Genomic DNA, 27,519 nt, shown 5'->3' on the forward strand with positions numbered 1-27,519 from the left:
GAAATGGATGTTTTCCATTGCAAGGCATAAGATAGCGGAATGGCTGTAATGGAAAGATTCCACATCTGCTAGTGGCCATGGTAAACAGCTGGGATTAGAATGAGTGTGTTAATTTAATAGGTAGTTTCTCAAGGGACACTAACCAGTGGGCTCTGTCAGCCAAGAGCTCTGTCTGATGGAAACCATGCCAATTTCTCTGGGAATTGAGGTTACTGTCCTTACCCCTGAAGTCAGAAGTGCATGAACCCAATTTCCAGTAGCCCCAGGGCTCTGGAACCGAAAAATTACACCTGCAAGCAAGCGTTCTCCCACACTGCTGCAGGGCAGCCACACACAGAAAGCAGGCAGTGAAGCTGTGTGCCCTTCAGCCCCATTTAGGGACATCATTAACGATTTCAAATTACAACTGTTGCTTTAACTCACAACAGTGATAAACAGCCGAGCTGCATTCATGATGTTTTTCTTTTAAGTCATTTATTTGCTCTCCTCTCAGGGGCAAGGAAGATGTTGAGACAAGTGCAAACCTGCCCGAGCTGCTTCTTATAGATGCAGCCCTCCTTCTCTCCCTCTCTCGGTTCCACTTCAGCACCCCTCCCTCTCTGGATTTCTTGAACTGAGCCAGTAGCCTCCGGTAAGGAACTGCTTGTGGCTCCTTTTCAAAACAAGAGGGATTCAGCAGAGGCTGAGGCGACAGAGGCAACAACCACTCCTTCACCCCAGCAGGTCAATTTACCCCGTTCCCCAGGTCAACAAGAGGTTGGGTTTCTGAAAGGAACGAAGTCTTAGAGGAGGGCGGTCACCCATTCAAATTCAGAAGCACCCGCTCAAACGCAAGAAGTGCCAAACCCTGCTGCCATACCGGAGGGGTGGGCAGGCGAATGTGAGCGTGTGCTAGGGGACAGCCTATATATAGGCGAGACATCAGTGGTAACGAAGGGAGACCCGCCACGGTCGACAAAGCCACAACTATTACGACTTGAAATATCACCCGCAGGGCACCGGCTTCGGTGCCAAGATCTCCCTGGATTTATTTTCAGGCAAGTGACTCACAACCTCGTCTCCATAAGTAATTCCATTAAAATGAGTCGCCGGTTCCACTAACCCGACTTTCCGCTGCCCTCTGGCTGCCCCTCCCTCCTCTCCGCCCATCAGGCAAACCCAGACAGCTCCAGACTGAGCAACCGTACCCCGGGGGAGCAGAAGCCAGGCTCTTAGGCCCGGCCCCCACCCTCAGGGAAAGATGAAAGGGGCGGAGGCGGGTGGGAGCGCCAAGAGGGTGCGTGCGGGCAGTGCGCGAGGTGTGTACGCGTGTGAGCGCGCGTGGGCACGCACCCGGGCCAACTTACGGAGGTGGAGTTGGTCCTCGCTTGGCCCTGGTTCCGCACCTCCTGCTCCCGGAACTGCAGTCCAGCCAGATGCTTCTCCAGTGCCTCCCAGTCCATAGGGGGCACCGGGGGCTCCTCCGGGACGCACGTCCCGCAGTCGGTGGGCTGAAGGCAGAGAACCCCAGCTGCCGGGCCCCGGCCTCCGCGTCGGCTCCGCGCGGGCTGGGGCTTCTGGACTGCCCGGCGGGGACCCCGGGAACCGCTGGGACGGCCGGCCACCACCACCACGTTGCCATTGTGCCTGAGGTCCTGGGGGTCGTGCGGGTGGAGGTTGCCATTGGGCACGGGAGGCGGCATGACAGTGGTGGCGCCCTTGCCCCCGCCGCCGCGGATCCTGGCGCTTAAGTCCCCCGGCTCCCGGGCCGGACAGCGGTCATCCCGATACCCCCGCTCGTCGCGCTCGTCTTCCTCTTCCTCCTCCTCCCCGTCCTCCTCCGGCGCCCACTCATCAATCACCTTCTTCTGGTAGACCGGGAAGGGCTCCTCATAGTCCTCCAGGGCAGACACCAAGTCCAGGCTGCCCCCCGGCGAAGACGAGGATTTACACTCGGAGCAAGGGGTCACTTTGGTGGAGTTGGACTGCGAACTGGCGCGGCTGCTGCTGCTGCTGCTGCTACTGCCGCTGCCGGCGTCACTGCCTAGATCCATCCCATCCTCTCGGTAATCCTGGGGAGGAGGGGAGGAGGCAGAGAGTGAGCTGCCCGGCCGAGCCTGCTCCGGCCGCCCGCCGCCCTCCGCGATCACCCCGGCCCTGTGCCCCGCGCCCGCCTGGCCGGAGGTGCGCCCCCCAACGAGGCCTGTGAATCGGAGCCGGCACCAGCGTGAGGCTTCCCTTAGCCCACCCCCCCAGCATACTTCCTCCCAGGAACTAACCCTCAAATTAGCAAAGGGGGTGCCCAGCCATCAGCAAGGACACTTTCCGTAAGAAGGGCCCCGGGGCGCGCATGGACTTTGTTGTAACCATTCTGCGCCGGGCGCGCCCCTGCACCCCGCCCCAAGGATTCTCGGAGAACCAGACACTTTCCCAGAGAATTATAATTCCCTGGGGGCGGGACTGAGAAGAGGGTGGGCGGCCACTGAATTCGCACCTCGTTCGGGGCGCCGAGACCACCCCCCACCCGGCCCCGCCTCGCCCCGCCCCCGCCGGCGACGGGGAGCTGGGCTCTGCTCGCTAGCTGAGCTTTACTTTCTAAGGAACCGCAGGCAGCTCGGAGGTCTCACTCCCGCCTCCGCGCCTCCCTGACCTGCCCCTCCTCGGCCCGCCGGAAGCTTCGGGCGCTCTCAGCCTGCGCTGGAGAGGGTGGCTCTCGCGGCCCCCAAAGGTGTGCGGGGCCGGGGCGCGGCGGCAGTAGCTGCAGGCGCCGCCGCCGCCCTGGGGGAGGAAGGACGCGCCCTCCCGGCGACGGAGCCGGTCCTGCCACCGAGCATGCCCAGAGGCTGCCGGGCGCGGCGTAGTCCGCTCTCCCGGTTTTCGCGGCAGCAGGCTGGGGCGGGAGGCCCGGCGGGGACAGGGTTGGAAAGGTCGGTAAAAGGCCGAGGGAAGGGGGCACGGAGCGTTGGGGATGCAGACCCGGCCAATTAACAGGGGCAGCATGCTGGGGAGGGTGGCGGATTTTAACCCCCAGACGCACTAATATTTTCTGGGCGCGTCTCAAGCCTTCTTTTCCGGGCTCGTTATCCAGTCTAAGCCTCCCGGTACCCCAAAGCGCGGGCACGGCGCATCCTAGCCCACGCGGAAGTCCCCGAGTGATCCGATGAAGGACTCCCCCCACCCCCAACACATACGCACACAGACACTAGCCCATATGGGAGCCCGAAGTGACGTGTGCTCAGTGGTCATGCACCATCATTTCCCTTCCACCTTCCTCGGCCACTTCCTCTCCCTCCACCGCCCAGCTCCGGTCGCCCTGCTGGCTCCCCTTCCAAGTTCAGGCTGTGGGCGGAACCTGTTGCTTTAGCTCCTCTTCCTTCCCCCTCCCGGCCGCAAGCTGAGGTTGACCTCAGAGAGGTGTGTGTATGGGGAATGGAGAGGTTAAGGGTAAAATGGGATTGATACCTCGAATTTTAGAAGAGAATCTGTTCTAAAGGTTCACGCGAACCTCTCAAGTCCCCTTTGGCCACCTCCAATCAAGGAGACATTAAAGAAGGGGAAGAGGTGGATATCTGGTGACTTGCTCCTGGCTTGTGCACTGGCTCTATGCCCTCAAATTTTTCTGGAAACCGAGTCAAAGAAAACATATGCTGGCTTTTTCAGAATATACACTGGTTCCCTAAGTTTGGCAGCTCATCTAATTAGGAACAAGTTTCCATGCAGTGAAAGATACCAACACTTGAAAAGCATGTATGGGTCATAGAACACCTTTTCAGGATTAAGAATTTTCTGTGAACCAACCAGTTCTGACTTTTAAGAACTGGGAAACTAAGAAATGCCCTCTTCTCTGTTGCTTATGAAAAACAGCACTTAGAACTTAAAGGTTCTCACAGGCACAAAACTGCGAAGTGATGGATGTGTTAACTAGTTGGGGGGGGGGATCCTTTCACACTCTACGCTTGTATCAAATAGCCATGGAACACACTTTAAATATTTACAATTTTATATGTCAATTATACCTCAATAAAGCTGATCATTTTCAAAAAAGAAAAAAAAAACCAACACTTAATTTTACAGCAGACTGGGGAGAACCAGTTTCCCTGAACTTCCAGATTTGGGCTGTTACTTATTATTCCCAGGGAACTCAAGCCTGGACCAGGCGACTACCCTGGCATAGCACCCTCCAGATGGAGGAACAGGGGAATGCTTGGAATTCTCTAGTAGGGAGTGGCTGCCACCCTGACATTTCTTCTAGGTCCTAATTGGGACTTGGTGCAGAGACCCTTTGTTTAAGTGACTTGGGTGAAATGTAACCCTTTCCTGTCCTAGGTAGGCCTGAGCCAGGGAAGATAAACGAATCTTTTAACTTGTCTGGCAGCAGCAATCTTATGAGTACAGGAAAAGGGGCCTCTGGTCTGGCCCCTTTACAGCTCTTCTGTAAAACAGGACTGATTATAATTCAAAGTGTCTTTTATGGTAACATCTGTAAACAGCCTGCCTTGTGCTCCAAATATGGGTTGGTTTTGAGGTTGCTATGAAGCACTGGGTCAGCTGGCTGCCCCCCTGTAGGATGGAGGTGACCCTGAGGGTGTTCAGAGATGCCGGTAGGAAACCCTCGTGTGCTGGAACTAGATAGCTGCTTTTCAAATCACCATGTGATTTGGCAGGGTTTAGGTCAGAAGAGCTCCCTGCTCTGTGGCAGGACACAGGTAGACAGATAAGTATTGATCATCTGGGATGATGAAAAAGAGCTGTGGGCTCAGTCCCAATTTTTAAACATTAGGACCTCCTTAGCCACCCACCCAGACCCCCTCCTGGGCTCCAACTCATCATATCCACCCCCCACCCCCCGCCCAGATGGTCTGTGTTATGGGAATGCGAAATAAGGCCTTAGAAAAACATTTGGCAAGGCAAACCCACTGCCAAAAATGTGTGGCATTTCAAAGCCAAGTAGAAACCTCTTTGAATTATCTGTCCTTTTAAATTATTTTCTGACCAGATATTCTGGATCAGATGGGAAAGTACCACGTTTCCTTTTTTTCTTTTCTCTTCATGCAAGGTGCCTGGCTAGCCCAGTTTCCATTCTCTTTCCAGCTTTCCATCTCCTGCCAAGAACTGTCCCATTTTGGAACAGGAAGCCCTGCCAATTCCTAGACTGGTGACAGTCTACAGATATGTCCAGCAGGATGGAGAGATGATTTGGAAAGTGACTGAAAGGTCCTATCTTCCCGTTTATAGGACCGTTTCCTCAGGTTAGAAGCTTGGGCCTTACAGACTTAGCTTTGTCCCCTGCAGTCTGAGTACATCAGACATCAGAGATGTGAGTCAAGTGCGTGTCATCGCAGATCAGCACCTTCTGCTGTCCCCCTTGAATACCCACTGCTCCCAGAGTCTAGACCACTCTGTCCTGAAATTACTGAACGGTCTTCCCACTATCTGTGCCCATTGTCTGTAGGCAGGCATAGTGTCTTTCTGAAATGCAAATCTAAGCAGGTCTCTCCAGGCTTTCTCAAAAACCCCCTTAGCTCCTCATGGCTTTTAAAGGAACTGCTTCCTGCACACCTCCCCCACCTTATTTTGGCAAATTTCTAGCTATCCTTTAAGACTAGCCTTAAATGTCACTTCCTCCCGGAAGGCTTCCTGATTCTCTGTGCACCCCAAAAGGGATCAGGTATCTTTCCCATGCTCCTGAGACACTCACCGCACTTTATCGCACACACTGCATTAAGGTTGCTGTTTAATTGCTTATCTTCTCTACTAGACTCAAGAAAACCATTTTATGTCAAGACCCAGGCCACACAGACATATACAAATACTTAAAAGTTTCATAAAACCCTTAATTTGTAAAATCTTATCCTTATTCATTAAAAACAAAATCTGCCCATATGTCACCATTGACTTTTTAACCCTTAGATGGATCAGGGCCCCTACTGCGTGAAAAAAACTCTAAATTCTGGGAAGGGAGGAGCTCTTTCTATTTTGTTCATGGTAACTGGAATGGAATAGAAGCTTCATCTATATTTGTTGCTGGGATTACTACTACTAATAACACTGAATTCATGTAATTCTCCAAAACTCTTATAAAAAAACTAGTATCCCCATTAACAGGTATGGATGCTGAAGACAGTAAGGTTAAATAAATTGCCTAAGGTCAAAAAGTGGGAAAACAGTAAGGTTAAATACATTGCCTAAGGTCAAAAAGTGGGAAAGCTAGGCGACATAGCCAGGATTTGGACCCAGGTAGCTTGGCTTCAGAATCTTGGCCTAGTCACTCAGGGAAAGGCTCCATGCCTTTGGCCTGCATGCGTATGGATGCATTTACCAAGCAAAATGCCAGAAAGGGTCTCCTTCTAGCAACTTCAAAGGAGTCCTCAGTCTCTTGCCCTGCAGAGAATCCTTGGGCAGTATTTATGTCTGTGCAGAGAAGAAGGCAGCTGGCAGGAGCAGCTGCTCTCCTCTGCTCATACGCACCCCACCTCCTCAACTGTCAACAAGTTCAGCAATGTTCAGCAAGTTGGGACCTTAATTGTGTACAGGCAGAGTATAGACAACTCAGAAAAGGAAATTTCACATTGTTACGAGCTACATGCTTTAAGTTCTCCCCCAAAACAAATCCTTTAAGAAGGTAGCCATCATGGGGCACCTGGGTGGCTCAGTGGGTTAAGCTGCTGCCTTCAGCTCAGGTCATGATCTCAGGGTCCTGGGATCGAGTCCCGCATCGGGCTCTCTGCTCAGCGAGGAGCCTGCTTCCCTCTCTCTCTCTGCCTACTTGTGATCTCTCTCTGTCAAATAAATAAAATCTAAAAAAAAAAAAAAAAAGAAGGTAGCCATCATGAGATTGGGATTTTCATTTTTGTCATGAATAGAAAAGTGGAGTAAAACTCAAAGGGAAGGGATGAGAGCACGTTTCTTAGAGGCCAGTGCTATTTATAGGATTTTAATCTGTCCGGGCAACATGTGAGAAAAGATAGGACTGAAATATTTAAATCATCAAGAGTGTAGATAGTTGGGAAAAAGGTTTATTTGCAAAATTCCCACACTAATTCGGAAATGATTGCTCCTCACACTGAACCTTCTCTAAGTTGTGGCATTTAGAGTAACAAAGAAATAGCTGGCAAAGAGGTTTGTATTTCATCTTTATTACATGAATTACATGCAAGTCACATTCAGTACACAGATGCTCTCCCATTTCATCACCTGAATTTAACTACACGGGAATATTTAACAGCACCATGGGGCCAAGTGTCCTGGATATAGAACATCTGGGCTTAGTTTCCAGCCTGGTCTCTAACCAACTTTGTGACCTCAGTTTCCTCGTGACCAGACTAGATGGCACAATCACGGTGGGAAGCAAACAGAAAGAATTAATTGAACAAATGAATAAGTGAATGAATTAATAGGCTTCTTCCAGCTTAAAGACCCTAGGGATTTCATCCTAGACATTATGGGAAATATGGTATAAAACTCTCTCAATGGTTTCATCACCTTCCCTGTTGGGCGATAAAGAAGTTGGTTCCTCCACTAATTCAAAACCAAAGTCTACATCTCTGTTAGGCAGGTTGGACGCATGGTATTTCTCCTGTAGAGCTAATGGTCGATCTTAACTTTAAGTCTATGTATAGAATTTTGGAGATGGATCCTATATCCACCAAAAGTAATTTTTCCCCTTTCATTTACAGAGCTCTTTCTTAATGGAAAACATCCCTTTAAAATACATTAACATCTTAAATGTTTGACTCTCTAGAAAACCATGAGAGTGCATTTCTTTCCTGCATTTGCCTCAATAAAATTGAAATGGCAAAATCAAGCTAGGCAACCTCAGCCCTTAAAAGATAGCTCCAATGACCTATTTTCTAAACCTGAAACCAGGACACTTGGCTTTACAGATACTACAGTGCTTACAAAAACTAGGTGAATGTATGAAATGAAGATTACTCTAAAAAGTCTATAGGCATCAGTGAGTAAGGCAACTCTAATTTCAGCATGGGATGGCATCTTTATCAGGGAAAAGTCACACAGGGGTGTCAGTCAGGACCTCAACATATGACCACACAGATTGTGCCCTCTCTGGTGCCAGGAGGGTTGTGATCTGCCCCATGGGTACCAGCTGGGAGGAACTATTTAGCACTTTTGCCTAGGTGGTGATGTAAATGGCGCCCCCTACAGTTATGCAGTGCACAATCTGTACAACAGTACACAGAGGCTCTATTGGGAATCCCACTGGAAGGAAATTTGTTCCCTGTTGATGAGTTTGGAAAAGGAAGGCTGCTACTCTTTTCCTAATAAAGTTATACCTCAGAGTGGATGGCAGTAACAAAAGTTCAACTTATTTAAACTGTCGTCTTTCTTTTTCCAGAAGTTCTCTGTCATCCTACTCTACTATTCCTTAAGTTCCTGGCAATGCCTGAAAATGCAAGTCCGTAAGCAACTCTGAACTTATTTTTTGAGCTTCATTAAAGGGCATAAATTACATAAAAGGACATTTAGAAAAAGCTAGGGGGAATACCTGGGTGGTTCAGTTGGTTAAGCATCTGCCTTCAGCTCAGGTCATGATCTCAGGGTCCTGGGATGGTATCCCACATCAGGCTCCCTGCTCAGGGGGGAGCTGCTTCTCCCACTCCTCCCAGCTTATGCTCTCTCTCACTATCTCTGTCTCTGTCTCTATCTCTCAAATAAATAAAAGCTTTTTTTAAAAAAGCTAGGAAAGTCTGTAGACTTACTGCGTGAGCTCAGGGAAGCACTACAAGTGATGGGCACTGAAACCATGGGCACATGACCACAGGACGAGCTGAACTGCCTCTGAAACTGTGTGCCTTGTGCTTTGATGTGGGAGGCTTGTCAAAGAGCAACATCCTCACGGGATGCTGTAGGAAGTAAAAACCCTGTTCTGGTCACTTCTGAACATAACTTTGGAAGTGTTATCAAATCAGAAAATAACTGCTGGCATCGTCAGTCTCGTGTGAGCGGGAGGAATGCATCTGAAAGCGAAGAAGGGGGCAGCTTGGTGGAACAGGAGGGAACTCTTCCAAGAGCCTTGGCTCTGCCTCTGACTAGCTCTGCGTTTCTGGGCAAGGCAGTCCTTGTAGCTCTTTGGGCCACCGGCCTTCTCATGAAAGGAGAGTTGGATGAAATTGTCAGGTGTCTCAAGGGTTAGGCAGGTAAGGTAAATGAATGAAGTAGGCAGCGTGGGTGACAGGGAGTTCCAGAGTAAGTCAGTGAGTCACTGGACAGCACAGCAGAAAAGCATCCACATTAAAATTCAGAAAAACAATATTTTCATCTTTATCCCTGGATCATTACTACAACCTCTGCTCTCAGCTCTAGATGTCCAGAGTTCTAAGACTACATGAAGGTGAAAGACTTAGGGAAACCATCCATCTTGGCTTGTATAGGATGGTCCTGCTTTATACCTGCCGTCCTGGCATAATTATGAACAACAACTTTCTTCACTCCCCAAAGTGTCCCAGTTTACATAATAAATTTCATGTAAATTTCAAATTCAAATTTCATATGATCGCTCAAGTAATGGGGAAAGTGAAAAATGCCCAACTTCACTGGTAATCAAAGAAATGCAATTTCAATGATAATGAGGTAACATATTGTCTATAAAATAATTCAAAACTATAATACTCAGTGTCAGAATGAGTGTGAGCAAAGAAACAGTCATGTACTATTGGTGAGCTTATAAATTGGTTGACTTTCTGGAATACTATTTAATAATATTCTTTGATAAATGTCTTCCCAAAATTTATACCCCATAACCTGTTAATAATGCAATAAGTATTTATTGAGCACCTACTACATGCAAGGCATTGGGAGATATTGTGGTGAAAAAGGAGGAACACTTTGCCTGAAAAGAAACATCAGTCTAGTAGAACAACAGACATTACAGGGGAAAAAAGATACACAACAATTTAGATTATAATTTGTCATAAGTACCCCAAAAGTAGACTCATACGACGCTGACAGAGCATGTAGATAGTATGCTTGTTGGGGGATGCATCAGAAAATGGTCTGGTCAGTTGAAGGAAGTGGGTGTTTAAGGCAGAAGAAACCCTTTAAGCAAAGCTTTTGAGGCTGGAAGAAGCTTATCTCCATCGAGTAGCTGCAAGGAAAACGCTAGGTTGGAGCAAGAAAGTAAGCGGAAGAGTGGCAAGAGGAGCAGCTGCCATTAAGATCTTTATCCCAACAACCACTTCAGGACTGTAAGAGCAGACTGACATTTTTAGAAATGCTCTCCTTGGCAGAGAATGAAGAAGGGGATAGAAGAACAGAGCAGGACCAGAGTGGATGCAGAGGGATCCATTAGGAAGCAGATGTATAGTCCAAGGAGTAGATAAATATGGCTTAGGTGGGGATCACGGAGATGGAGAAAAATAGAAATATTAAAGATATATTTAGATGAGAGAATTAACAAGACCTGGTGACTGAAGAGATGGGGGTAGTGAGGGAGAGAGAGATGTCACTGATGGTTTCCAGTTTCATATCATAAGCAATTGAGTGGAAAGGTGATGTCTCTTTGCAGAAACAGGCAATAAGGAAGGGAGTTGGGTAGGGAGCAGAAGAAGGGAAGATACTGAATCCTTTTTGGACATTTTCTATTTGAGATGGTATAAGACCTATGAGTGGAGTTGACAAGTAGATATCTGGATATGTGCGTGTGGAGCTTAGAAGGGAGATCTGGGGCTGGAGATGCAAATATGGGAGGTTGTATATGTGAAAGCTTGGGTATAGGTGACATCTTCTGCAGACAGAGAGAGTGAGAAGAGAAGGTCAAGTTTCTAGCCCCAAGGAACTCCATCATTTACAGAGCTAGAAGAATATGTATTGTAAGGAAGACAAGCAACAGAATGAGGGGAGGAGATAATAGTTACTCTTTTAAAAATCTAGCCTAAGGACACAGAGATGAGGATCTAGATTTATGCATAAAGATGCTCATCGTGGCATTTACAATAGTAAAAAATTAGTTTCAACCTAAATGTCAAAAAATGGTAAGATGTTTAAATAAATTGTGACATATTCATCCTGTGGAATAAATGCAGTCAAATAAGATGTTTTGAAAATTATAACATTAAATGAATAAGAAGGATATACTATCATACATACAACATGATACACATTTTGAAAAATTAAATGTTTATCTGCCTAGAAAAAGATGTAACCACATGTTAACAGTGGTTAATGATTGATTTTTTTACCTTTGTATCTATTTGGATTTTTCAGTTTCTTTACAATAATCACAAAATGGGCAGTAATATTGTTATGAAACAAAGAAAAATTATGTACATTTATTTTACTTAAAAGGGAATGGTTCTAGGGTGCCTGGGTGGCTCAGTCGTTGAGTGTCTGCCTTCAGCTCAGGTGTCAGCCAGACACCCAGGGTCCTGGGATCAAGAACGGAATCAGGCTCCCTGTTCAGCAGGAAGCCTGCTTCTCCCTCTCCCACTCCCCTTGCTTGTGTTCCCTCTCTCGCTGTGTCTCTCCCTACCAAATGAATAAATAAAATCTTAAAAAAAAAAAAAGAAAAAAAGAAGGAATGGTTCTGAATTTGTTGAAAAATTCCATTAAAAACAATTGTTCACGGGCACCTGGGTGGCATAGTCCATTAAGCCTCCAACTCTTGGTTTCAGCTCAGGGTACGATCTCGGGGTCATGAGCTCTAGCTGGGGGGTGGGGCACTGCGCTCAACTCAGCTTGAGTTTCTCTCTCCCTCTCCCTGTGCCCCTCATCCTACCCTCTCTAAAACAAATAAATAAATCTTTTTTTAAAAAGTTGTTCAGATGAGCTAGAATTTATTTGTATAAATTTTGTGATGAGTCCGCTTATAAAACAGATAATTTTCTGGTTCCATCAATCACTTACTAGTTTGAAGTTTTTGAATGTCATATTTTATTTCAAAATATAGGTTGGATCAGCACACTTCTGAGAAAAGATTTGGGGTTTTAATGGATTGGAGCAGGGGTTAGCAAACTTTTCCGTAAAGGGCTAAACAGTGAACATTTTTGGCTTTGTGGGTCATATAGTCTGCTGCATTTTTTTAAGCAATGCTTTAAAAATGTAAACATTCGGGGCGCCTGGGTGGCTCAGTGGGTTAAGCCTCTGCCTTTGGCTCGGGTCATGATCCCAGCGTCATGGGATCGAGCCCCATATCGGGCTCCCTGCGTGGCGGGAAGCCTGCTTCTCCCTCTCTCACTCCCCCTGCATGTATTCCCTCTCTCGCTGTGTTTCTCTCTGTCAAATAAATAAATAAAATCTTTAAAAAAAAAAATAAAAATAAAAATAAAAATGTAAACATTCTTAGCTCAGGTCATAGAAGAACAGGTTGCAGGCTGGGTTTGGCCCCCAGGCTGGATGTGGCCCACAAGCCGTAGTTTGCTGTCCTCTGGACTAATGGATGTATGCACAAGAACAATGAATAATATTTTTTCATTAAAAGCTAATGTAACACTGGGACCATAGCTAGGTGAATCTTCAATTATTAGAGTACTAGGACAATTCATTTTCAACATGAAGCAGAATAAGTGGAAAAGGTCTAAAAAAAACCAACACTTTTTTTAAAAAAAAGTTTATATATCTTTAGTAGAAAATTGATCCTATGCAAATATGCCAAGAAGTTGGTATTTTTCACCTAGAAAGTCAAAGTTAAAGGAAAATATATTTATTTGTAAAATGAGAATTTTCATATTTCTTCTGCAATCTTAGATTGTTGGTATTATGATGGAAATGTTGTTATATACAAGAATCCATTCACTCATTCTATTCACAATCTATTCACTATGCCACAAATCTGGGGGCCATACGTGTTCCCTTCTCCCCCTCCCCCACCAACACCAAATGTACTTAGTCCTGTTAGTGCTCCAAGCAGGTCCCTGTTCCTGGCCACCACATCCAGCCCCCAGCTGCTGTGAGTGTTTGCTACAAAGGCTCACCGCTGTCCTCTGTGGTGCAATTTATCCATCCACCTTCATCAAGCCAAGCATACCATCTGATCTATATCCTGCTTTTCTCACTTCCTTATAGATTTATCTCTCAATAAATCACCTGCAGCCAAATCCCTCTCTCAGGCTCTGCTTCTGCAGAACCTGACCTAAGACACCAAGTCTTAGCGAATCTGCTTCCTAAATATATTTTTCTTTCTGGCCACTATGTCTGCTTAGAGAACGGCCTGGACCACATTACACTTATAATGCATACACTCATTCCAATCTATGAATAAATTTCAAGATTTAGTGTATGATGTCAGTAACTTTCATGAATACAAGGAAGTGGTTCTTATACAATTATGCATCAATGATCTGATAAAAACACCCCTAAGGATAAACAAAGAACTTGGAAGAGGTTTAGCTTCCAATCGACATTACTATATAGAATTATCGCTAATATTATTAGTACCAGTGAGTGGAAACAGCCACATCTCCAATACTATCAATTTTGCTAATTGTTACTGCTTATATTTTTTAAATTATACTAATAACTAATAGCCTATAAATAATCTTCTATTATAAGACCTTTCCTATAGTATAATAGGTTCATTGATGCTTAGTATGATGTGACTATTTGCTGACTCTGAAGAATACCTTTATTAGGATATGCATATGTGTTCAATTTATCTTCTCAATTACAGCTACATTAAAACCTTCAAAATTAGGTTTGCAAAACCAGGCTCTGTACAAGCAGTGGAGCCTGAATGACTTGTGACCTCCTGCTCTATTGCGTTCTCGCTAATGATTCACAATCACCTTCAAGAATAGGCACCAAGTAAATCAGAGGGTTTTGCATGGCTCTTGGGGAAATGTTCGCATCTGTGTCTAGCAGTCTGAGGACCAGACCTCGTGTAGGGTGGGAGCTGGAAACACCACGAGCTCACATCCACACAGCCGTCAGGGAAATGACGTGCAGAAGCCGAGCATTTTTCCAATGGAACGTCAACAGTTTTCCCCAACTCCATCTACAATGATTCTCTCTTCACTTCCATTCTGGAAGCAGGAAATTAGCCACTTCTGTGTTTTGTCAATGAAATACAATTTGCTTCAAGTTATTCATAATTATATGTGGTAAATTTATTATGAAAAACAAAGCAGACCATTCTTGGGTTTAATAATCACTGAAACGGCTTCATGTTTAGTCAGCCATTATTGGTAAATAAATTACTCAGCAAGAGAGGCTAAAATGTTCTTTTTCCTCCTTATTTCATGGAGAATTGGTTAAAAACAAAACAAAACAGAAACCTCTCAGTATGCTGTTATTTAAATAGAGGCAAATCTAGATTATTTCAATACCTGTAATGAGTCTATTTCTTAGGAATTTCTTTTCACTCTTATAAAATGACTTCAGTGAGTTATAGCCTCATTCCTCAACCTGAGCAGAGACATTAATTGCTCAAATCCCTCTCCCATGCTTGGTGGAGGAGACAGGAACTCCCTTAGAGCGCACAGTTCTGGAGAGCACTGGACTTGGCCTGAGCTCGCAGGTGGGGTCAACAGGCAGAATCTGGTTCTAGGCAGTTAGAGCAAGTCACAGCCACCTCAAGGATTTTCACACTCAATATTCCACTTCTACTCCTATTTATGTAGTGTTTTTCTTTAAATCAACTCATCTTTAAATGCATTCAAAAGAGAGACTTTATATCACTATGATAAACAGAATATAAGTATTATCTGGTAAATACAAGTGAAGTGTACATACACTGCGTTTTATCAGTTTTAAGCACACTTTGAAAAATAACTTTAAAACTCCGAAATTGGGATGTCTCTTAGAATCAATGGCATCTTGCAATTATAATTAGCAATATGTCTGTTCTTAGTAGTGCATGAACTAATGATTTGTGTTTTGCATATCGATGGCATGTTAGGTTTGATGAAATACAGTAAATTCTATAAAAACAATGTTATTAAACTTGTAAAAATGAAAAGTAAAAATGCCAAACAAAAAATAGAACCAGTCAAATTGATATATAAAATGCATGGCTGAAAATAAGTTTCTAATTGAGAGGAAAGGCACTTTTTTTATTTTTTTTAAAGATTTTATCTATTTATTTGACAGAGAGAGAGAGATCACAAGTAGGCAGAGAGGCAGGCAGAGAGAGAGGAGGAAGCAGGCTCCCTGCCAAGCAGAGAGCCCGATGCGGGACTCCATCCCAGGACCCTGAGATCATGACCTGAGCCGAAGGCAGAGGCTAAACTCACTGAGCCACCCAGGTGACCCAAGGCACTTTTTGATCAAAATAGCTAGAAAACCTAACTGATTTTTTCAGACAAAGTTGAGAATTCACATCAATGAGACAAATCTATCAGTTTCTATGTTAACCCACAGTAAAAATCTGAACTTGTATAACAACATGGCTGGACAGATCAACAGATATTTGACTATTTCATCGGTAACAGATAACATATTTAAAAGTACATATACCGTGAAACCTCAGAAATGATATTTCAGTGTATCCATGAATAAAACCAGAGGTGCCTATGGAATTCAGGATTTGGGAATCCCTCCCTATTGGTGTTATTCCTGGCTGTTCATACTTCTAATGGGCTTGGTCGAGGGTTCAGTTACGGAGGGCTTGGAAGATTGATAATGATGTTTGAGCACCTTGTCTCTGGTCTATGAGGTCCAGGTCAAGTTGATTACCATGGCACTACCTGTATTTCATCCGAGGCGATATTCTCTGTGATATCACGGTTTTATGTGCTCGTTTCCCCCTCCTCAAATATACATGAATATAAATATAAGACTATCAAAAGACACTTGTCTGAGTATCACCTCAAAATTATTGTGTACCACACTCTGGGAAAGTCACCTGGAAGTAGCATCAAACAGGAAGGACTCAGCAGAAACAGGGATAATTGGGTTACAGCTAGAACCAGATGGGTTAAGAAGGGCAGTTAGGAGGCAAAGACTAGAGGGAACATTGACCTAGACCCCTGAGGGAAGGCGACTAGGTAGGAAGGCACTACCTTAAGGAGATAACAGCATTCATTCATCCATTCCTCTGTTCATTCCACTACTCATTCAAAGACCTACTATGTGCCAGGGACTGGGTTGGACTTTGGAAAGAAAGAGTTGAAAGAGGTTAAAGAGATTTACAATTTAGAAAGGAAACAAAGAATACCCATGATTTCAGTTGGGTTTCAAAGTTTTTGGGCGGGCATAGTCAAAGAGTGCTATGAAAAAAGGTATTCAAGAGAGAATTTAACTTAACGTGGACAGCTCAGAGAAAGCCTTCCCAAAGGAGTAACGCTTAAATTGAGTTCTGAGGTACAATTAAAAGTTTCAGAAGTTCCCAAGGGCCAACTGATAAAAGGACATTCCAATCTCAGGGAATAGTATGGTCAAAATTTTGAAGGTATAAGAAAGCATGGTCTATTACTTACAAATAAAAGAAATTTGGTATAACTAGAAAAGACAGCATGAATATATACAAGAGAATGGCAGAGAAATAGGCTAGAAATGGTAGGAAAGCAAGAGCTGGATGTGAAAAATACTAAACTTGGATTTGAACTTGAAACTGAAGTATTGTAAACCAGAAGTGGCAGGGTTATACATGTGTTTCATGTTTTGACTGATGTTCAGAAAAAGTGAATTCTGTATCAAAACACAGCCTGAAAGCCTTAGCTAGAGTGCTAGACAGTCAGCACACAGAGATCTGTATCATTTTAGAAATGATTTAAAATATAATCAAGGGATTATGCTGCTGACAAAGAGTAGAAGAGTAGAAGTGCCGACGATTAGCATTGCAGATATGAGGCCTTGGACAAGCCACATACCAGCACCATGAAATCTCCTAGGTGAGAATGAGAGTTTGGAAAGAAAGGAAGAGGAGAAGCAAGTGCTAAACTTCACAATGAATTTAGAGGGATGGCTGAACCAAAAAATGACAATGACAAGGACAGCTGGAGTCCTAACATAATCCATAGGATCGATTCTATATCTCTCTATCTATATTCGGTTAGTTTTTTAAAAATAAATTTTTATTATGGAAACACTTCAAACACTTACATAATTGAATAGTAAAATGAACCCTCACATATCCATCACCCAAGCTCTGGCAACTATCAACCCGTGGCAATCTTATTTTCCCTATAACCTTTCTACTCCCCCCACTCCCACTAGATTATTTTGAAGCAAATCTCAGACATCATAGGATTTGAAGACAATGGTCTTTTTTCTCAACCCAAACCTGTGTTGGAATCACAGGATATGATGAATCTTGTACTGTGGCTAATTAGGGAAACACTGAACGTTAACAAATATAGAAGCAAAGTCTATCTAATAAACAAAAATTAAATATAACACTATGAAAATGATTATCAGTTATTTAAAGCAAGGGGTAAAATTGAATAACTTATAAGTAACACTAATTTGGTGATCAAGGTTACTAGCAAAATCTTATGACATGGATTAAACTAGTGAAGCTAAATATATGAGCGGGAAACATAAGGAGATTTAATTTAAAAATGTGTAAAGCATCGAAGAAATAACCTATGATATAACTATGAGAAGAGAAAAAAAAAACAAAACCTGAAAACAGAAAGGGACCTGGGCTGTGGGTGGGATGGGGAAGCAAATTAAGTGTGAGTTCGAATATAGCCTAGCCTATTTAAAAGAGATCCCAATTATTTTCTCCATTCTGTAATTACTTACAGAGCACCTGCCATATGTAGGGTGGCGTTTCCTGCTCTGGAACGTCAGGTGCCTTTAGTAAACCATCTTTGCTGCTTAAAGAGGAGGCAACAGGTGACCTGGGGGCAAGCAGCTGCATCTATCTGATTCTGCCAGAACCTCATCCAGATTCTTAATAAACACCTGGCTTCTTGAGACACGGAGGCAGCTGGAAGGGGTTCAAAGAAGTGGAACAGAAAATAATTAGAGGAAGAGACTGATTTTAACAGAAAGATCAAAGGAGCCAAATATAGGGAACTTGGCTAAGGTAGGGTTCGAGAAAAAATGAGCTATTTGAAGCATGTAAATAGGGAAGCAAAGTAAGAAATACTGAGCTGGTGCGCAGAGCTTAACAGAGAGCCCTAGGACAGAGAGCAGCACAGAGAAAGGCAGGCAGAGGCCAGGGCAAGGGGCTCACCGCACGGCGCGGTCCCCCAGCCCCACGGAAATCATTCTGACTTTAAACAGACTTCTGTCCAATGTCTATCTTGTGTTAGAACAACAGTTTCCAGAGAGTACACGTTATTTTTAACGTTCCAACTTTGGAAAAGAAAGTGTGCTAAATCACTCCTTCACTCCTGCCCTGGACAGCAGGATGGTGGTGATGGGGGGGGGGGGGGGGGCACAGGGGATTTATTTTCTTTCCAATGAAGTTCTTTTTTTTTTTTTTTGTCTTCAGTTAAACCTATTGGTATTTTTATTGAGATCACATTAAAATAGGAGCACCTGGGTGGCTCACTTGGTTAAGCATGGAACTCTTGGTTTTTTTTTTTTTTTTTCCATTTTATTTATTTTTTCAGCGTAACAGTATTCATTCTTTTTGCACAACACCCAGTGCTCCATGCAAAACGTGCCCTCCCCATTACCCACCACCTGTTCCCCCAACCTCCCACCCTTGACCCTTCAAAACCCTCAGGTTGCCCCAACCTCCCACCCCTGACCCTTCAAAACCCTCAGGTTGTTTTTCAGAGTCCATAGTCTCTTATGGTTCGCCTCCCCTCCCCAATGTCCATAGCCCGCTCCCCCTCTCCCAATCCCACCTCCCCCCAGCAACCCCCAGTTTGTTTTGTGAGATTAAGAGTCATTTATGGTTTGTCTCCCTCCCAATCCCATCTTGTTTCATTTATTCTTCTCCTATCCCCCTACCCCCCCATGTTGCTTCTCCATGTCCTCATATCAGGGAGATCATATGATAGTTGTCTTTCTCCGATTGACTTATTCCAATGTAAGTTCTAATGCTCCTCAGTCCCACAGTTTTTCTCCAGTCAGCAAAAATTTTACCAGTGAAGGCAGAGAGATACAGGAGAAAGGTGAGATGAGTGAGGGGACAGGGGAGGGGGAGGGGGGTGGGGAAAGTGGTTGGGGGCACAGAGAGATTGACATCTGTACTGGGTCTATGGTTTCTGTTTTAAATTTTCACCGAAGTTCTTACTGGCTTTATTTGGGCAACTATCTTTAGTTCCCAATTTCTTTCAGACACTAGGTTTTCATTTATTGGAAGGAGTCAGCTTTATCTCTTTACTTTAAAATATATCATACATATGAAGCAGAATATAAACACATATATGCACAGTTCAAAGAATCATGATAAAATGAACGGCAGCCTTCCCCACCTCTCCATTTTAAGTCAGATCATTTTGGCATCCTTGAAACTCTGTGGGTATCCTACCTTGATCACATTTTTCTCTTTGCTTATCTCTCCTACTTCACGACACTATCCTAAAATTTAGCTTACTCCCTTGCCTTTCCTTGAGGTTTAACTGTAAGGTATTGTTGAGAGCTTGGCTAATTACCAGACAGTATTGCCATCTTGTCATCCATTTTGTTGGCCAAGTGGCCTGTGGGCCTTCAACAGACACTGATTACTTGGGGCAATCACATGCCCTGGCTAGCGGCCCACAGAGTCATGAGCAAATATATGCTCCTGATATGACATCTCTAATAGCCCTTGTGGTCGACAGTGTCCCCTGCTTCCCAGGGCTTTTCCTGCTGTGCCCCTTAGATAAGACCCCATGGAGCTTACCAAAATTCTGCTCTTTTTGGTTTGAATGTGGTTTATCATTGTCATTAAACCTACAAATGAATACTCACAGCGGTCCTATCTCCCACCCCCAGGACAGCACTAATAAGGGACTTGCTTCTTTATAGAGTGGACAGGAAAATGAAAAATTATTGCGATCATGACACTTGTTGCTCAAGTTGGAAACAGGGCTTAGGAAAATGGATGGATGAGCCCTCCATGGCACATCACCGTGATGAAGAGGAGATGTTTGGTACTCTTGTCTTGTGGACAGTATCTTGGAATTCAGAATCCTTTGGGGACAGCACTATCAATGCCACACTTTTGGGGGCAGTGTCTTCTTGCCCCAGCCTTGGGGCAGATCCAGTGACAGCATCTTCTCCTCAGTGCCTGGTTCAAGAGAGAGGCACACTCAACTGTGTTTCCTTTTTTTGACTTTTCTTTTTCTTCCTTCCTTCCGACTTCTCCCTCCCTTCCTTCCCTTATTTATTAGGTTATTTATTTATAATAGAGAGAGACAGCTCACGTGCAAGCATGGGGGCAGGGCAAAGAGAGTCTTAAGCAGACTCCATGCTGAACATAGTGTCCGATAGTGGGCTCGATCTCATGACCCTGAGATCACAACATGAGTGGAAACCAAGAGTCAGTGGCTTAACCGACAGCACAACCCAGGCACCCCTTGACCCCCTTCTTGAGGCTGGAATTACTTGTGCATGGTCCTCCCTGGTTAGTCTGAACTCATCAAACATTTGGCCACTGACCTAAAGTTTTGACAATGAGCCCTATCTCACTTCCCTCAAATCCAAACTCCAGGAACTACAGCAGGCTTAGCTTTGTCCTATTTCAGGCCCCTCTGCTGTGAGTCCCCACCCCCCCTTTTCAGCACCACCCCTTCCAAGGCTTAACTGTGTTAATGATTTGGCTAGACAAGCCGACAAGCCGGGGGGTTTCATCCCACATGGCCCTCTCTAGGTTCTTTAGCAATTATGAGGCCACGGAGTTTACAAGATTTAAATAAGTGAAAGGATCAAAGTTTTTAAAGACAGGATGCAGGCAGTTTTAAACTTTCTGATTTTTTTTTCCCCTGGGAACAGCTTAAAGAGGCATTAAGTTATAGAGAGAGACATCTGGAAATTTCTACTCAGCATTTTTTTCAATTGGGGTAGGGTTGGATATAACATTATATAAGTTTCAAGTATGCAACATTATAATTAGACATCTGTATACACTACCCAGTGATCACCAAGTCTAGTTACCACGCACCGCCATGCAATTGACCCCCCTTACCCACCTACTCAGCAATTTCACACTAGCTCTTTATAAATATATGCCATTCCATAAAGGCTAAGTAAAACTCTAGTATTTCTAAAATCTTGTGCAACTAGTATAGCTCAGTGGAGACATAGGTTATAGAAGCTGTGATACCTGAAAATTATTGCTATAATATCTAAAATTCCCTCTTTCTTCTCTCTCTCCCTTTCTTTCTCTCTTGCTCTCTTTCTCTTTTTAATTCTAAGAAGTCCAGGATGTTGGGGTGCCTAGGGGGCTCAGTCGTTAAGCGTTTGCCTTCAGCTCAGGCCCTGATCCCAGGGTCCTGGGATCAAGCCCCGCATTGGGCTCCTTGCTCTGTGGGAAGCCTGCATCCCCTTCTCCCACTCCTTCTGCTTGTGTTCCTTCTCTTATTGTGTCTCTGTCAGATAAATAAAAGCAATCTTAAAAAAAAAAAAGAGAGGTCCAGGATGTTATGGGCAGAATATATGGCTTTTAGAAAAGCTGGCTCTTGAGCTTTAACTTGATTTAGTCCCATTTTTCTCTATTTTGATATCCTTTCTTTCCCTTCATTCAACAACAAACATTTGTCGAACATCTAATAAGTGTCAAGTACAGAGCCAAGTGCTGGAGACTCTTTTTTTTTTTTAAAGATTTTATTTATTTATTTATTGTCAGAGGGAGAGAGCGAGCGAGCATGCACAAGCAGGGGGAGTGGCAGGCAGAGGGAGAAGCAAGCTCCTGACTGCACATGAGCCCAATGCGGGACTCGATCCCAGGACCCTGGGATCACGGCCTGAACTGAAGGCAGCTGCTTAACCAACTGAGCCCCCCAGGCATCCCAGTGTTGGAGATTCTAAAGAAAAACAAAACTGTGGCATTAGTGGCTCTCTTCAGAGAAGCTTAAGAGCTACCAAAGGGACAGAGATGTACAAAGAAAGAAAGAAAAGTAATAGTGTTCTAGTTGTGTTACAGGAGCGAATGAGGAGAGCATGAAAAAATGTTATTAATTCAAGAACAAGAGAACTAAGACTTGGGGAGGTGGATGGTTTGGTTTGCAAGAGGTCTTAGGGAAGTAGTGAAGATCTTGAGCTGAATAATGAAGTACATTCTCAGAGTCCATCAGAGTCTGAGAGAAACTTTGATCAACCGTATTTCTCAAGTTTAAGAAAGTGACCTTGCCCAAATTTGCCTGGCTAGTTGGTAGCTGGGACAGGACTTACTAATGCAAACCATTTGCTCTTTCCTTCCCAATACATGATTCTGGTTTCCCCTTTTGTGGCAGGCAGCGGTGTGTCCCACCTCTTATAGGACCACACGTGTGCCCAGAGATGAAGGCAGAAATTCCTCCTTTTTGGTTTTTATAGGTAAGTGAGATCACTTGATATTTTATTTTATTTCCTGGGAGCTTGACTTATGGAGATTGGGTGATGGGTTTAAAGATCTAATGGGGGGGGTGGGTATTCCTATCTGGTTTCTGATTCTCTTCTTCAGTTTCATCTAGAAATTGGCAGGCAGGATGTGGTCAGGGACTACTTGGCTTCATCAGCTCTAGCTGGAGGCTGTGATGCATTGCTCCACCTGTCCCACAACCAGTCCTTCAAGTTCCTTTGGTGACTACCATCCTCAGTTCTCAGAACACAAGATGCTGGTGGGAAGATCCACCTCCTGACTTCCATACTCAGTGAAACCATTCACTAGTGTGGGTATGGACTCGAGCAGCTGCCTCCTCTTTCTCCTCCAGCCAGCCCCTTCAGGTCAACTTGGAAGCCAGGATGCTCCCCACCACCCCCCTCAAGTACGTGAGAGGTGGGTTCCTCTGGAGATGAACCCTGAAGCATTCTGGGGGCCACTTGCTGTGGGGGGTACAGTGAGAAGAGATGGCAATGAGGAGAGAAAAGAAGACAGCAGTGAGGGGCATTCTCGAAAATTCTGGAAGCTGACCGTCTTTGTGGGGGGAGGAGATGATGCACCTGAAAACTATTTGCAAGGCTTTACTGCTCAAGTAAAATTAGTACTGCAATGCTTGTGATCTCTTCAAGAGATTCTGATGTTCACTTAATGTTTCTCTTTCAGCAGAATAAATGTAGACTTGGTCCCTGTTATTCATGAGATTAGGCACTGGTTTTGTAAAATGATATAGGTAGGCTAATTCCTATTGACCCTTCAGAGAAAGAAATCATATATTGTTATTCAAGAAGCACGTGTAATTTTATCTCTTTTTAAAAGCCCAAATCAAAGAGATTACCTTTCTGAGCTATGAACAACTTGAAATGCACATAGATCTGCAAGGTTAAAGAGCAAGAGGATAAGGACTTGCATTTGAAAGAGCAACATCTTCTGTCATTGGGTGCTGCAAAGAGTCTCTTAAATTAATATAGAGGAAACCAGCTGATTCTGAAACTGAATTCTCTCTCAAAAAAGGGATAGGTGCGTCACGGGAAATAACAGTTTACATTTATCTAGCAGTCTTCTTGAAGGTGAAAATACTTCCCCAAACCCCACCATTCACCCCTGCCCATGCCGCCATCACGTCTGCTCTGGACTACTGAGAGAGCTGCCTACTGACCATCCCTGCGTTCACCCTTGCCCCTGTAGGATTCACTTTTCACTCAGTAGCCAGAGCTATCTTTTAAAGATCATTTTTGAAAGCTTACAAATCTTCAAGAGCTTCCCAATATAGTTAGGATACAAATCAAACTTCTCATCTGGGTCTTAGAGGCCCTTGGGATTTCCCAATAGGGACAACATGTGCAGCACAGCATGAGCAGGACAAGTCTCATCCCAAGCAGGGCATCCCTGGTCCTTGCCCATTAAGTCAGTTGTGCTCTGTGTTCAACCCCAGCATTTTGCATCCAAATCACCATGTGCATATCTTCAAACACCCTCCAGTCAAGGTTGGGGGGTGGTCCCATCACCCCCAGCTGAAAACCCCTATTAGCCTACTTGATCTGGCCCCTGCTTACCTTCAACCTCAGGATCTTTGCACAGACTGTTCTCTCTGCCTGGACCACTCCACTCCCAGACTATCCATGTTTGACTCTTTTTCTACTTTCAAGTCTTAGCTTAAATGTTACTTCCTCAGAAAGGGCTTCCCTGAACACTCCATCTGAAATAGCAGCATACACACACATACATACACATGCACACACAGAGTTACTCTCTCACCATGCACACTTACCACTACACACAATTTTCTTCTTTGTTTACTGTCTGTCCCTCCTTCTAGAATGTAAGTTCTATGAGAGCAGCCTGTTTTGTTTGCTGCTATATTCCTCAGCCCAGGCATACGTTTTTATAAATATCTATTGACTGAATTAGATGCCATGAAGTTATAGGTCACTTAATCACATATATAATAAATGTTAGGAAGAAGCAGAAAAGCATTATCAAACTCATTTTTCAGATAAAGCACTGAGATACTAAAAATAACAAATCCTACATGGAATATGCATGACGGAGGGAGGAACAAAACTAGAAATGTCATCACCTCCTTATGAAGTCACAGCAGATTATTCAGTATAAGGCAATCATTAGAGAGGACACACAAAAAGACACACAAGGTACAGACCCCATAATTAACATAGTCTCCTCGTCCCCACCACTTTGAAGCTATATTTCCATGTGAAAACCACTATCTATATGCCGGTTGTACTTCATTTTACTTATAGGTTATCACACCTTCTCACATCTAGGCTCAAAGACTTAGATTCACCTTCAGAGAAGGGGAGGAAAAGGAAATATAAGTTTCATTGTTTCCTACAGAACAGATGTAAATATTCATCTCTCACCTAATTCTAGTAGCTAACAAATGACCCATGAATGAAGCATAGTGTAGGGATGGCAAACACAGGGCACCCATGTTGCCCCTTTTCCACTCCTGCACCTTCCGTGAGCATGGCTCACTGATTCCAGAACTCCCTCCCGCTGAGCACCCAGTCCACTCGGTGGGCTCTTCAACCCAGTGCTCCAGGCAGCGGCTACCAATGAATCAGAGTGGACATACAAGCTGAACTTCTTTTGCTAGCCTTGGAATAGCGGAAAGGGCCCATCTCTTCAGATAAATCTGAGTTTAAATACCATATCTGTTCTTTGTCCCTTATGAGACCTTGGTTTTTTTACCCTCTTTCTGTTTGTTTCATGACATCAGACTTGTAGGGTTGTTGGGGAAATTACAAATAATGGATATAAGGTGCTTAGCATGGTGCTTGTGACAATTAGAATTCAATAAATAGTAATATTTAACTGTGGTTCGGAGAAGGTTCTATTTCACTCCCAGGAATGGAGAAGGTATAATTTTAGAAGGTGGGAGGTGTGCAGGTCACTAGAAACACTAGAGGGAGATTTAGTATTGGACTAGAGGAGTGGTTCCCAAAGTGGATCCCACACGATCACCTGTGAACTTGTTACAAATTGCAGGTATTCCGGACCCAGCCCAGATCTACAAATCAGAAGCTCTGGGGATGGGTCCCAGCATTCTGTGTGCTAACAAAGCCTCCAGGTAATTCTGATGCACAGTGTCTCTAGTCTAGGAAGCACTGTGATAGAGAGAAGGACAGGGAGGGAAAATAGAAGTGATGAAGTCGGGGGAGAAGAATGTTCACCTGGTGATTAATTAGAGATGAAACAAGGAGTGCTGCCCCTCAAAGAGGCTGTGACCCTATCAGCAATCCCCACTCCCAAGCCGCCAACCCCGCCAGTGGCAACTTTCTCCAGGCAGGCCAGCAGTTTGCCATAATACACACGACAGAGCAGAGCTTGCTGAGAGAAAATGGGCTTGTATTACCAAGTTAGGGAAAGGGTAACTTCCCAAAGGCAGCCCCAGCGCAGGTAGACAATAGACAGAACTTGAAAGGCTCTTTCCTTTAGCAGAAGTGGGTGGCCATTGGTTTTGGTTATTTTAGATGCAGTTTTGGCAGAGAGAGAGAAGTTGGTGTAGACACTTCCTCAAGCTTCCTCAGCTTGGCAATTTCTTGAACAAATTGCATCTGACGGTTCAGGGTGAATGGGAGTCAAGGGTGGGGGCGGGAGGAAGCATGTCAAGAGATGCAACTCCACCGGGATTTCTTTACTCTACCTGTTCCATCTAGACCACTTGCTTTCCCCCAAGTCACCTCCTTCTACCAGACACCCCAGTACTTCCCATGCAGCCAAAAGTTTAAAATATGTTTAAAGAACATAACCAATCTGAAGTCCTGTGTGACCCAGCAGATTTTAAACCTGTTTCCAACGTTAAGCCAAACAGCAAGATCTACACTGCCTTACCACCTACTTCTCTTTGGTTCCACCTCATTAGAAACTTGAGTTTTCATTAAAAATTTAGTTTACACATCCTTAGACACATCCTCACTTGCAGAATGTTCTAAAGGGTGAAGACAAGATCTAAAGCCAGTTATCTTGTTAAAGTACAAGGAGGATCTTGTTAGAGACTATCAGAAATTCGGCTCCCACATGATTATTGAGCACTTATACTGCCAACTTTCCTGCCTCTCCCACAATCTGCATACAGACCATTGTCATGTCCACACTGCAGCATGTAGAATGGAGGCTCAGGCACAGGAAGGAACTAGCCCAGGGTCCCACAGTTACTCTAAGTGGCCAACTGTGGATCCTCAACACCAGTGTCCTGACAGAGGTGGTGGGCAATCTACAACTAGAAGATCAGCTACAGGGGTGACCTTCCCTTAATTTAGTTAAAATGACACTTCTCAATTCCCAGCTGATGTATGTGCTGTGGTTCGTACTTCCAATGAAATGTTTCTGCTGCTAAAATTTATCACCACCTTTCCAAACTGGTGGAAAGCATGTTTTCATTTCAAAAGTATGTGATGCACAGCCCTCTTGCAAGTAAGGCAAACTGTTCTTGGCTTGACGTGAACAAGGAAAACTGTAAAATTAACACTAACCATGTTCTTAATGACAGCGGTGTGAATGTGTTAGGAGATTTTACCAAAAAAACAGCAATTGGTTATTAGGGAAATACTGGGAACAGGTGCCTCATAACAACAACAACAACAAAACTGTCCTTCAAAAATGCTTTTAAACTTACTTTTGGATAGATCACATTCGCTGAGATTCTAAGAGGGCTTGCTATTGTTCTTCAAACATATAGAATATTTTTATACCAAAGGAAACCAACCAACTGTTCTTTGTATCTCTGAACGCAAAATATGTGGAAGTGGGTTTGCTTTAAGAAAAACTTCCACTGAACCTGGTTAATAACTAGGAGTGGGTTTCCCAGGAAGATGGGCATCCTTTTTTGAAGGAAGGTGGGAAGAGGGAGTAAACTACGCTTCTAAAGTTATGCTGCGGAGCTGGTTTTCGTTCTCATAACACATTTCCTCCCCCAAGGAACAATATCGTTTCCTAAGTCATAGAAAAAGAAAAAAGAAAAATCACATTTATGGAGGATCTTCTGAATTCAGTTTCCTCTAATTCTTCGACATTGTTAATCATTTACTCTCTTGACAAATAGGAAACCAAGGCTCAGGCTGGCAGTGTGATTCGCCTAAGCTTATGGAATAAAAGAAGGGACTGAACATAAAAGAAGGGACAGATCTGTTCAATTCCAGGTCTAACTGATTTCTCCACTCCAC

The 27,519-nt window shown here is 44.3% G+C and overlaps 1 protein-coding gene across 2 annotated transcripts in view; it reads right to left on the bottom strand.

Annotated features, from left to right (window-relative positions):
- The window catches only part of SCHIP1 (schwannomin interacting protein 1), a 126,153-nt gene extending 123,355 nt beyond the window's left edge, over positions 1–2,798 (bottom strand). Inside the window, exons 1-2 of one of the 2 annotated variants that reach the window (XM_046003260.1) lie at positions 2,630–2,798; positions 1,347–2,051 (exon numbers count right to left, since the gene is read on the bottom strand). In XM_046003260.1, the coding sequence (XP_045859216.1) occupies positions 1,347–2,033 (687 nt within the window). In that variant the 5' untranslated portion in view covers positions 2,034–2,051; positions 2,630–2,798. Of the gene's footprint in view, positions 1–1,346; positions 2,052–2,258; positions 2,410–2,629 lie in introns of those variants that run through there. The other variant, XM_046003259.1, reaches the window with a different exon arrangement.
- Between the last annotated feature and the right edge of the window lie 24,721 nt (positions 2,799–27,519).

The sequence above is a fragment of the Meles meles genome, chromosome 4, assembly GCF_922984935.1.
Source record: "Meles meles chromosome 4, mMelMel3.1 paternal haplotype, whole genome shotgun sequence".
NCBI classification, from domain to species: Eukaryota; Metazoa; Chordata; class Mammalia; order Carnivora; family Mustelidae; genus Meles; species Meles meles.